Source organism: Euphorbia lathyris, chromosome 4, assembly GCF_963576675.1.
Source record: "Euphorbia lathyris chromosome 4, ddEupLath1.1, whole genome shotgun sequence".
Taxonomy (NCBI): Eukaryota; Viridiplantae; Streptophyta; class Magnoliopsida; order Malpighiales; family Euphorbiaceae; genus Euphorbia; species Euphorbia lathyris.
The window spans coordinates 96,744,637-96,758,060 of NC_088913.1; the positions used below are offsets into that span (position 1 = coordinate 96,744,637).

Sequence of the window (13,424 nt, forward strand, 5' to 3'; positions counted from 1 at the left end):
ATAACTATAATGGGTAGAAAAAAAAACAAGTAAAGATGGTTGCATTGCTAGAAAACTGGCTATATAGCTACATCTAGGCTAATGTATTATGCTCCTAAGAGTTTAGACATCCTTTGTAGGCGTATTAAATAATACCCTTGGAGGAAACTATAACTGAATAATTAATGAACATGGTTACGGAAATGAAAAAAATATTAATGCGCTTAGCCAACTATTGCAAGCAAGATTTGCCTAACTACTGGAACTGAGCAAAAAAAATGACCCCAATATACTAGTGAGAGCATAAGGATAGCACAAAAAGGAAGTGTCCAAGTTCCTTTGCTGAGAAGGTCGTTGTTCCTAATCCACTAATCGAAGGAATTTTCATGGTCAGCCGTTTGACTTCAATTTACTTAACCCATTGAAACTTCAAGACTCAAACCATAAATGCTCATTCTGAACCAGCCAGGGAGCGGAGTCAGAGGGGTCGAGGCCCTCCAGCCTACCGGAACACCTCTAAGAGGGGTGGTTTCGGTAGCTCCACCCCTAGAAGAAGAATGAGAAGATGGGGCTGCTAAGCTTCCATCTCTGTTTAATTTTCTCAACGCCCTAGTATAAAACGACATTTTACTTTAGACATTTAATACAACATAGGATAGGTTGTTCCCTTATTTAAAACAATAAAACGAGCCAAATCTATAAGGCGAATCTAAATTATAACAAAATCTTACGATTCAATTCAATTCGAACCAGATCTTTATCACCGTTCATCAAGTAGGCAACAAGACGAAAAAAATAGAGTAAGAAACTCGAACTCTCTATCTCCACTGAGTTATTAAATTGTGAATTGGTTTTATTAAGATTGCATTTGCATTAAATCTGAATCGTACGTACTTGGTTGAGTTCAACATGGTAAATATTCACGAGTCACGATATAAAAAATGTGGATTTCAATTCACGAGTCGAATCTTGATTTGATAACTATGAATCATACCGTAAAACGAGTGAAGTTCGGTGACCATTGAAACTTCAAACTCAAGGCATACATGCTCATTCTGAACCAGCAATACAGCAAGAGACAGTAGTCTAGGTAAAAAGAAATTAATACAAAAGCTCTAGGCAATAAAATCATCATTGAACTTGCTATATGGAGCTGGAAAGGTGATTAGCACTAGTATCATTATCTAGTTTAGAACCCGGCCGGCGACCCTTGTCCGGACCTCCGATAATGCCCCAATTCTCGAACTGTCTTTGTCGAGCTCTGGCCCTTTCTTTTTCTTCTTCGGATTTCGATGAGTAACAGTAAGGACAAGAGACTCCATACTCCCATTCCACGGCTTCCATTTCGGCATCGCTCACCGGTTGCTTACATCCATAGCATAGCTTGAAAGTTCCCTGTGCCATTCCATGCTCAACTGAGACTCTCTTGTCAAAAACAAAACATTCTCCCTCCCATTGGCTCTCGGACTTCGGAACTTCCTCTAGGTATTTCAGAATCCCGCCTTCTAAGTGATAAACCTGCCGAAAAATCACAACAAAAGATCGAACTTTTACTAGTCAACAAGCAAAAATGGGCAACCACGAGCATCAGATGCAAAACGATTAACTGATTTAAGGTCATAGTTGTTAAAGGCGCAAGGCGCACTAAGACGCTAAAGCCGCCACTGTCATTTCATCCTCCTCATCATCGATAAGTGCCATAGATGACCTAGCTCTCACACGAGGAGTTGTTTTTGCTTTTTTCCTTTTGCTTAGCCTTAACACTTGAGGTGGAAGCAACACTTTTGCTTTGACTTCGAGTTGTATATATTTCATCCTCAACCACACTAGCTCTACCAACCGCACCCCAAGTTGGATTCTATTATGTCTCTTAATCCCCTCTTCTATAATTTACGTCTCTTCGTATTTTTATTTTGTTTTACAATTTTACTTATATTAGATTAGATTAGTGGTTGAGATTAATCAAGCATTAAAAAAACCCTAATCAAAACACTAAATGTTACTGAGAAGCGCCTTGACGAGTCTTCGAAGACCAGGCAAGCGCACAAGACGAGAGCCTTTTAAACTGCACCTCGCCTAGGGGAATTAAGGCTAACTACCTTGAGCCTTGCGTAAGGCGGTTAACAACTATGTTTATGGTTGTACATCAGAAAGTAGCCTCCATAGTATTGGACATGTGTACTTTGAAGCTCCCAGTATATGTGGAAAATAGAATATTACCTCTTTAAAACCTTTGCTGAGTAGAAAACTTGAAGCTTTCTCACATCGAATTCCTCCTGTACAGTACATTGCGACTCGAGGAGGACTTTTTGTATCTGGGCTCTTTGTTTCTTCGTCATCGTTTCCATTTGAGTGCTGCGTTTCATCTGCATCTCTAAGTTGGAACTGCTGTTCCACCCAAGAGGGGAATTCCCGGAATGATGCTGTACAAGGATCCACTGCTCGTTTGAACTTGCCAATTCTAGTTTCGTAGTTATTCCGCACATCAATCACCACCTAAAGAAGCATTGTATATTGACAATATACGAATTAAGAATCAATATTGACTTTACACTCTTGCATCTTGAACATTTGAAATAATTCTTGACACTGAAATATCGAAATAGAGGTAAAGAAGCAGCTATGACAGGGTCAGAACGAGCAGGAAGATCTTATATTTCATGAAACACTGTTCCGAATGAAAATGATGTCAAACTTTCATAAGGTTAGTTTAATATCTCTACCAATCTTTGAAGATTACTCACATGTATTACTTTACAGTTTACACCCTCTTTAATGTTTCACAAATTTTCCGGTTTCAAAATGACAGTAATTAGAGGCAAACGATGAGAAATATGGAAATATGAAAGAGTTCAGATGGCTCACTGTATCTGGATCGTTGATCAACGCGTTCCACTCATTTGGCTTGATGTATTTCCCAACCCTCTCAATAGGTGATACAGTAGGCATTCCAAGAGTAACAATCTGCTTAGTCACAAAGGAATATAATAAGAAGAATCTAGTTTTTATATGATAAAAATGCAACAAAATAATAATTTTGTCAAACAGATAGTGTCTAAAACGCGTGTTTTAGTGTCAGAAATTGAAAGAGCTAGTTTTTACTATGAGGTATTAGCATCCTATGAACACCAATCTCATAAAAGCCAAGAAAAATTAATCATCTAATAAAAGAATACCTCTTTCTTCAACTTGACCCGAACATGATCCCATCGAAAAGGCGCATCGTCCCCAGCAGCCAGAGGAGAACTGTTACTGTGTCCATGATGAATAGCTTGCTCCTCGAGACTGACTGGTGACTCTACCTGTCTTAACCCCTTTAGTCTGTCATCACTTTGGATGAATCCAAGGACTCTTTCCACAGACTCCCTTGTCCCACATATGCTTCCATTGATTCCCTCAGGTGCAAGAATTATACCACCTGAAACACGCTGGAGAAGATCAGCTCAGAGAGGTGTAAATCAGATGAGATGACACAACTTATATTGCAAGACAAAAACATCCTTCCTACTTGTTATAAAACTCAATTAAGAAAAACCCTACCTCTAATGATTAAGGGCAATGGTGAATACAGGATTGATGCAATCGAAATCTAAAAATTGAGCTAGATTAGGACTATAGGAGTAAGATTGGATCGATTTGAACGAACTTAGAGAAATTTATCCTTTATCATATATTAATCAAGTTGGATTTTGTAATTAAATACAACCCCAATGAGCTAATTAACCACCCCCAACCTTAATCAATCGGAGACAGGGGGCCAGAAACACCCATGGTAGGGGTGTTTCCAGCAGACAGAGGGGCCTGAGAAACTTGATAAAAAAAAATTGTGTTAATGTTGCCTAATTGTTTCATTTAGTTTCTGATGAGTTTCAGCCAATTTTATCCACTTTCACTCAATTTTAGAAGAGCTGAACTTGCACGAAATGGTGTGAAATTTCTTGAAAACATTTTGAAACTTATATGGAACTTGCTAAAATGTTGTTTTTTTATGTTTGTTAATTGGTTAATTTAGTTTCAAATGTCCACTTTCACTCAATTTCACAAGAAGTCAAATTGGGTGCCTACACCCCTGATTGTATTGGTGGGATTCAGATAAAGTTTACAATTAACCATTCATATGGTACAAGCATGAGCTCAGATGGTATCTGCAACCAAGTGAAAAAACCATTGGTACAAAAAAAAACACTTATATTTGCTTTACAATAATCACACTATGTGCACAAATTTAATCTTTAGAAGAAAAATGCTACGAACTTCAGACTAGATTGCTTAGTAAACTACATCTACCAAATAATAGAAGGATTAAATACCAATTCTTCGCAGAGCTCCTTCACGGGCTTTCGCATATCAGCATGGTCGAGCTTAGGTTCTGTTTGGATGAAGATTAGGGAAGGTTAAATAATGGAAGGCAAGAGAAGGTGAATTGAAGGTTATTGGTTAATCTTCAAATCCCGCCAATTTGGTGAGACTGAAAATGAAGTTTTTTTAACCTCCAATTCCCAAGAGGGTTAGACATCTAACCTTCTTAATAACCTTTTTCGCAAGAGGATTAGACATCTAACCTTCCTTTAATTAACCTCTGGTAACCTTCATCTAAGCAAACCCTTATATTGCAAGACAAAACATCCTACTTCTTAGGATTACCAAGTATGGGATAAGGGCCAAGTTTAACCTTAGCTTTTTGAGGGAATCTTGTAAGAGAAATGCAGATTTAGTACTATGATACGAAATGGTACAAATTTAATCCTAAAGTTTCAAAATTTTTGAAAAGACTGGTTTGACTGTTACATTGTCACTTCAAACCTTCTAGACATCAATAATGTATAACATATTTAGTGTTACTAAGGCAATTATAAAAAACAAATTAAAATGCTAACAATTAAGTTTGCTAACTATAAAAGTTTCTAAAAATACTTAATGTGTTCAGTTTATCGACCATATGTGGTAAGGTGAGGCTAAAATTGATCTTGCTTTGAGTTAAATTTGTACTTTAGTACCTTAAGGGCTAAATCAGCGCTTTCTGTTAAAGTTGACCCTTATCCCAACAAGTATCATAACCTATAAAACTCAACTAAGCAAAATCCTAGCTCTGATTAACGGTATTGGATGGATATAGATGAAGTTAATCACAATTATCCACACAAATCTATTCTTAAAAATATATCTACCAAATAATAGAAGGATTAAATACCAATTCTTCGCAGAGCTCCTTCAAGGGCTTTCGCATATCAGCATGGTCAGGAAAATCAGCGAACTTATAAAACGACACCACCATAAGAGAGGAATCTCGATCTGCGTCATTGAGCTCGGGTACGCCTGAAATTGGAATTGGATCAGTAGCAGCAGCAGAACCAGAATTAGAGAAGCATTTTGGGAATGTCATGTTGGGAGGCAATATGAGACGATTAGCCGGAGGAGAGACAAGAGGAAGGCGATGAGAGGAATTAAGGGTTTGAGAAATTGGGCTGATGGTGGCAACGACGAATCTGGAGCGAATAACAGGGTTTAAGGTGTGGGAAGATAACATCCTCGGTGCGAGAAATCGAGGTGGCATTGCAAAAGTGCATTGTACCTGTTTGATAAAATGTCAATGTAAATGTTTTGCTTAGTTTTGGATTGAGATTCAAATGATCCAGCCCAAGTTACAGACTTTGTCCTATTCCGCCTGGATCTGTCCACGGTCCCGGATACCCATCCAGACCCTTGTCCATTGGGTTGGAGTAGGATTATGAAAACTAACTAGTTTTTGACCCGTGCGATGCACGGATTTATCTTAATATATAAATATTAACAAAAATATAATTAATAATTACAATTAATGATATAAAAAAGGAAGAAGTGACACCTCAGCTCCATCGTTACTGTTTTATATTATATATAGATATGCAAAGAAATAGAGAGATTTTAAGGACTAATTTAAATTATGTAGAACTTTTAGATATAGATATGCAGAGAATTAGAGAGATTTTAGAGATTAATTTAAATTCTGTAGAACTCTTAGATATAGTACGGATAAAATAATCTTTTTATAAATAAATATAATAATATAACTAAAGTTAATATATTATATTTTTTATTAGTAAAAAAGGAGGAAATGACACCTCAGCTCCATCGTTACTGTTTTATATTATATATAGAATATAGATATGCAGAGAATTAGAGAGATTTTAGGGATTAATTTAAATTATGCAGAACTTTTAGATATAGATATACAGAAAATTAGAGAGATTTTAGAGATTAATTTAAATTATGTAGAACTTTTAGATATAGATATGCAGAGAATTAGAGAGATTTTAGGGATTAATTTAAATTCTGTAGAACTCTTAGATATAGTACAGATAAAATAATCTTTTTTATAAATAAATATAATAATATAACTCAAGTTAATATATTATATTTTATATTATATTTTTTATCAGTAAAAAAGGAGGGAGTGACACCTCAGCTCCATCGTTACTGTTTTATATTATATATAGATTATATTTTTTATCAGTAAAAAAGGAGGGAGTGACACCTCAGCTCCATCGTTACTGTTTTATATTATATATAGATTTTAGGCCCTATCCGGTCCGTTAAAGTCCGTCTATTTTTTAGATGGGCCAGTGATTGATAAAATTAGCACGGGCTGATCCTATCCGGCCTGCTTATTAGTATTATTAATTATTGAATTTATATATTAGTAACAGATAAAATTAGTACAGGCTAGTCTTCTCAGTCATGAATCTTATCATCCAGACTTCAAATATGCGTTGTTTTTTCATCATTAATAATAGATCATAAGTATATGATTAGACGTGGAAAAAAAAATTAAAAATATACCGTCTTTTTGTACGAGTTTGACAAAAAAATCAAATATTTTTCCGAATTTATAAATATTAATTTTTAATTTTATTATTAAATCATAAAAAATATGAAATCTTTTTAGAACTAACTGATTTGCAATTGGCACAGAATAAGGAACAAAATATCTGTATTTTATAATAATGTCTGAAATCGACCAAACTTGCTAACGTTTGGGGTAAAATTGCTCTTTTCTGGTAACGTTAGAAGTAAAATTGCATCATTTTAGACATTAATGGTAAAATTGCTCCGGACTGTAAACGTTAGGGGCATTTTTTCACCTTATCTCTATTTATTTTAAGTATAAATTTTATTTTTTATAATTAAAAATTATATTTATATTTTTAGGTGGACTTATACGGACTGAGTTTAGAATTTGATTTTTTAAGTCTGACTCCGTCTAAATTTATTGTGGCCTGGATAAGGCTTGAACTGGATATTTTGATATAAAAACCCATTAGGTCCAACTAGAACCGGGTCTAGTCTGGCCCATGTACATATCTAATTGGGCCTAAATAGCATATGGATGGAGTAGAGCACTATTTGGTCCTGGATGTATTTAAAATGTTGATTTTTGACCTGCGGTTTTGACGGTTAAATGTATGTCATTAAGTTTTTATGGTTATTTTAAAATGATCACTTAATTTCAATTTGTTATTCAACTTTAAATTTTATATCAATAAAATCACTCTATAATGTGGCTTCCACATCAGCAATAATCAACATTCACCGCTCACTGAAACGGCATGTCGATGCCAACTAGCTGACACGAATCGTTCCGGTCAGCTAGGTGGCAGTCACATGTCGTTTTGGTCAATGGTAAAAATTGACTACTACGTCACTTTTTTGATGTTTTTTGTTTTTGAAATCGTTGGAGTGATTATATTGAGACAAATTCAAAGTTGAATGGTTTTATTAAGAAAAATTGAAGTTGAGTGACCATTTTAAGATAACTACGAACGTTGAGTGACCAACGGTGTATTTAACTTATTGTTTGATAACAGTTGTCTCATGACCTATTCAATGTTAGTCTTTGCCTCGTATCTTATTATTCTTTATCACCAACTTCTTAAACTTGTCCATAAAAGTATATTAGCTCCCTGAACTTTATAAGTACCTCACCAACTCTCTAAACTTGGTTATTCGGTAACAACTAAATACAAAAACCATAATAATAACTCTCAATCCTCATCCATTCGATCTCTCAAACATGCACCCCTAACTCTTATAATAGGTTGACGTGTATGAGAAGAGAAAAAATTACCTCTCGAGTAGATGAAGATGTATTTTTAGAATTTAGGTTTAATATGTTTTTGTATTTAATTGTTACAAAATAAGCAAGTTTATGGAGTTGGTGAGACACGTATAAAGTTCAATAAAGCTAATCTACTTTTATGGACAAATTCAGAGAGTTGGTGATATGAAATAATCAAGTTCAAGGAGTTGGTGAGACACTTGCAAATTTTTCCAACTCATAATCATCTATTTCCGGGGTTCTCGAGTTATAACTCATCAATTATTTTCAGAATTTCAGTTTTGATCGGAAGAGAAAAACCATTCAATAACGTATCTTTTCACGAAAAATGTATCTCGTCCAATTTTTTCAACTTGTAATCATCCATTTCCGGGGTTCTCGGATTGTAACTCATCAATTATTTTCAGAATTTCAGTTTTGATCAGAAGAGGAAAAAATCGGTTTTTGAAAAAAAAAATATAAAAAGGGTAAAATTGTCCAATAGGAGGACGGTAACTAACAATGTGAGACGGTAAATAGCGATCAACTTTAAAATTTAGTGATCATACTATAAAACTAAATAAAGTTTAATGGCCATGGGTGCAATTTACCCCATTCCATACCCACCACGGATTTTTCGTTTTAAATCTCATTTTTGTCCTAAAAATCTTTTTGTACAGAATTTAGTAGGGTTGGGTAATCCGTAAAACCCGTACGTCCCCATCCATAGCATTCAATTATTATAAATTTTGTCTACCAAAAAAATATTATAAATTCCCATATTAAAATATGGGATAAGGTGAAAAAAAAAAATACCGTTATGAGAAATTTTATCTCTAACATTTAAAATAGTGTAATTTTATCTCTAATGTTTAGAAGCTAAGAGTATTTTATCCCAATGTTGATAAATTGCTTCAATTTAATAAATTGCTTCAATATGTGTGTTTTTATAATAATGTCTGAAATTGACTCAACTTACGAACGTTATGGGTAAAATTGCTTTTGGCTCAACGTTAGGTGTAAAAGTACATCGTTTCAGATGTTAGGGGTAAAAGTGTATAATTTTAAACGTTAAGGATAAAATTTCTCCTGACTGTTATAAACGTTGTTGGTTTTTTTTGTACCTTATCTCTAAACATATTTTAAATACAGCATTATAATTTTAACATCCATTTAGCTCCCTAAATTAAATTTTCAAAACCAATTAGAATTTTAAACTATCAAAATTATCAATTAGGTCTCTAAACTAAGCAAAAATCATCAATTGAGTCTTATTCTAAGCAAAAATCATTAATTGAGTCATCATAAAAAAAAAAAAAACCATTCGATTGATTATTTTCAAACACTCTTCTCCAAATTCATTTTGAACCAATACATAAATTATTACAGTTCATGTCAAATTGTCACCGTTTCTGATTTTAGAATAGTTTTTTTTATAACGATTTTAGAATAGTTAAAAGTTATAATTAACTTTAAAGTTACAGTGTAGGACCAAATGAGTGTTATATCACAATTTTATATAGACTACAAGAAAATGCAAAATAGGATTATATAAAGTTCAACTTCAAGATATTCATAGATTATAATTAATAGGACAAGGTATAAAAATATCTCTGACATTAATAGCTATATGAATAGTAGCTCTGTCCACAGATCCGAGTATCCACCCGGTCCGTCCAGATCCGTATCCTTTGAACTGGGTTTGGACAATAAAAATTGATCTTAGATCTAGGTCCATTAAAGTCCACCTATATTTTGGGCATGCTTGGGATTGATAAAAATAGCACGGACCGGCCCCCTATTAATATTTATCAATAAATTAATAAATGTATATATTAAATATTTATTTCTAGGTATAAATTTTATTTAATTTAATTAAAAATTATGTACATATTTTTAGGTAGGTTTATATGGGCTAGACTTGGGATTTGATGTTTTAGCCCAAGCCCATCCCGATCCGAGCCCGTCTAAATTAATAGCGGGCCGGGCTAGATTTGGACTGAGTGTTTTTACCTAAAAGCTTGTTAGGCCCGATCCATAGACAGATCTAGCTATGAGTAATTTTATCCATAACGTTTAAAATGATGCAATAATTTTACCCTAAATGGTTAAATATATTGATATTATTTTATATATGAAGACTAAATTAATACTTTTCAATACGCATTCCAAGAATAAACTTAAAATTGCAAATAGAGACGAATAAATTGAATTTCTTGAAAAATAATAGACATACAAAATCATTTTGGTTTCGTCTATGGCCGCCTCTATCAATGGAAAATTCAGAGAAATTACAATTTTATTGGGGTAACTTACACCCATTGCCACTGAATTTTACCTATTTTAATTTGTGGGTACTGAACTTTAATTTTAGTGTAATATAACCATTGAACTTTACACTTTTTAACATCAGTGGCCAATGTCTCGAAACAATTGTTGACGGCTTCAAAATAAAAAATTAGAAGAGTTAATGATATTATAAGGAACTTTAATTCATGAAAATTTTCGTTTTGAGGTAATTTAGGTGTTGTTTAGTTAGGAGAGACAGAGTGGATTTCTAGAGAGAGAAAGCTCTAAAAAAATGTGATTTTGGAAAATAAAAAATTTCAGTTTCATAGTAAATGTCATTCTGAACAACTTTAATTTTTGAATGTTTTTATTTTGAGGTTGTTAACGTCATTTTGAGAAGTTAGTTAAACTTGAGTAGCCACTAGTATTAAAAAGGTTAAAGTTCAGTGGTCATGCCATTAAAAATTGAAATTCAAAGACCACAATGTTAAAATGGATAAAGTTCAGTAGCCATGAGTGTAATTTACCTTATTTTATTGGGATAAAGTGTAAATTTGTCCCAAATGCTTTTGGAGAAGTATAAATTTACCCCTAATGTATGAAATAATGCAATTTTATCTTTAAAATTGTCAACCAAGATTAATATTAGTCCTACACAGTGGCAGAACCAGGATTTGAGGCTTGGGGAGACTAATTTTAGTTGTATAGTTTGCGGTAATTTTTTAAATTCCAACCCGTAACGGGCTGGGCAATTTTTTATAGCCTCTAGCTTGATAAAGCTGTTTCATTTTGACCAAAGTGAAAAGCATAAACTTATTTAATTTTATGTATGTCCAATGTTGATTTCCCAAACTAAGCCATCTAAATTTTCGTCGTTTTGAATATTAAACCTAAAAGAAGTATAAATATTTAATGTTTTATAAATCCAATGTTAATTGCTTAAAAATTATATTTGGGAAAAAAAAATTTAAAAGAGTTGTAGGAAAAAATCAATTGGATAAATAATAGCAAAAAGAATGAGATTGAGGGGGTTTTTGAACCCACAACCTTTCACAACAAAACAAGTCTCTTAACCAACCCAACCATCTCAACATGTTGTTATAATACTACAAACACGCAGTAATATACTATAATAAGGGGGCTATCAACTACGAAACAGATTTTACTCAATGGTGGAGTTGGCGGCCGGCCCCCCCGAGCCCTGGGCTGGCTCCGCCCCTGGTCCTACATAACGGAAGATTTAAACAAACTATTTTACTGTTATTTAACTCGCTATTTAATTATCACATCAAACATTTTAAACATTAATTATGTCTAAAATATTTATTCTGTTACTAACACGTTTACAAATAAGTCTATCAGATACAAGTTAATAAAAGAAACATAAAATAGTTACTGTGTTATTAAAATAAGTATAAACAACCCGTCAAAATACACTTAACTACTATAGTTTCTCGACAAACTTGTTTACAAGATCCAATTTGATGATCGAATAACTATTAAATCAGTCAATTCAAATTTTCAGTTGTATAAAGGTAAAATTGAACTTGTTTGATAATGTTAAGGATAAAAGTACATCCTTTCATATGTTAGAGTAAATCCGCAATTCAAAAAAAACGTTAAGAGCAAATTTGAACTTTTATGCTTCTTGATTCAAACACTTGTTGGGAGAAGTATTATTTCGATCTCAATTTCATTTGATCTAAGAAATAGATCGAAACTAAAAAAACAAGGTATAACATCTATTTCGCTTTCTAAACTGAAGTTTCAAAATCAATTAGGATTTATACTATTAAAATCATTAATTAGATCTTTGAATTAATAAAAAAACATCAATTGAGTTTTCATCCGATCCTAAAATCAGAAATTGTGACTATTTGATATCGACTGTAATGATTTTTGTGTCGGTTCCAAATGAGTTTGGAAAAAATGTTCTGAAACTGTTTAAATCGAATTTTCGATGATGCCTCATTTGATGATCGATTTACTTAAGATGGAGACTCAATTAGCGATTTTTACTTAATTCAAAAACCTAATTAATGATTGTAAAAGTTTAAGGTCCTAATTGACTTTCAAACGTTTGAGAGCCTGTTTGGTAAAGAGCTTTTTGGATAAAATTAGAGGTTTGAACCATTTTAGAGGTTTTGACTAATCAACCCGCTAATAGCAGTGTTTAGTGAATAGAGATTTGAAAAAGCTTATTGGATTCAAAAGGCTGGTTTTATGAGCTTATTGCTCCATCTCTTTTGAAATATATTTTTACCCCTAATTACTACCATTTAACCTCAAATAAAGGTTTTTTTTTATCATGTCATTATTTGTCATTTTACACAAACAGCTATTGGTAACCAGCTAAATTTTACGAAACAAGTTTATACAATCAATTATTCAAATCAACTAATGAAAAAGATAATCAACTAACAGCTAATATAATAAGCTAACAGTTATTTGACAAACAGTGTCATTATCCCTTAAAACAAAGAACCGCTAAGACCACAATCTTTTGATATGAAAGAGAAGTATATTGGGCAAAGTATGAAAAAATGCTTGTGATTTGCCTATTTGCATGCGTGCTTTAAAAGTTTACAAATAGATGTATGTGGTATGTTTTTTTTATAAAACAAAGTATTTAAAATTAAACTTTTAAGTAATTGATGACAATCAAGGGCATTTTTTAATATTTTTCAGTTACATTTGTATATATTAACAAAACATAGATCCCAAAATAAAATTGTAATTGTGTAAAATGAATTTCAATATCAATTTAGTTAATAAACCGTCAAATTAGTAAAAAGCCTAAAATTCCACCATATTACTTATTGTTTCGATTTAAGAAGTTGTTGTTTTTTCTGATATGTAAGAATAATTTTTTTAAAATAAAAATATCTTTAATTGTAATAAGAATTTAACTGTGTAATTGTAATACTTTATTTTCCAAAATCACTATTTTTTGAAGTTTTTTCTCTAAAAATCTATTTTATTTTCTAAAATCACAATTTTTTGAATTCTCTCAAAATTTTAATGGATCATCTCTCGATCTAATTTAAACAACTTAAAATCCTTATCATTTAACGCACCCTTA

At 32.6% G+C, this 13,424-nt stretch overlaps 1 protein-coding gene across 2 annotated transcripts; it reads right to left on the reverse strand.

Moving 5' to 3' along the window:
* Positions 1 to 914: 914 nt before the first annotated feature.
* On the reverse strand, positions 915 to 5,572 carry LOC136227446 (rhodanese-like domain-containing protein 7). Of its 2 annotated transcripts, none has more exons than XM_066016115.1 (5): positions 5,171 to 5,572; positions 3,156 to 3,407; positions 2,845 to 2,943; positions 2,200 to 2,475; positions 915 to 1,497 (listed from the first exon to the last, which is right to left on the reverse strand). In XM_066016115.1, exons 1-5 carry the CDS (start codon positions 5,531 to 5,533, stop codon positions 1,123 to 1,125), a joined length of 1,365 nt encoding a protein of 454 aa, XP_065872187.1. In that variant the 5' UTR covers positions 5,534 to 5,572; the 3' UTR covers positions 915 to 1,122. The 2 variants fall into 2 exon arrangements, with proteins under 2 accessions (XP_065872187.1, XP_065872188.1); XM_066016116.1 differs by lacking the exon at positions 5,171 to 5,572 and adding an exon at positions 4,290 to 4,457.
* Between the last annotated feature and the right edge of the window lie 7,852 nt (positions 5,573 to 13,424).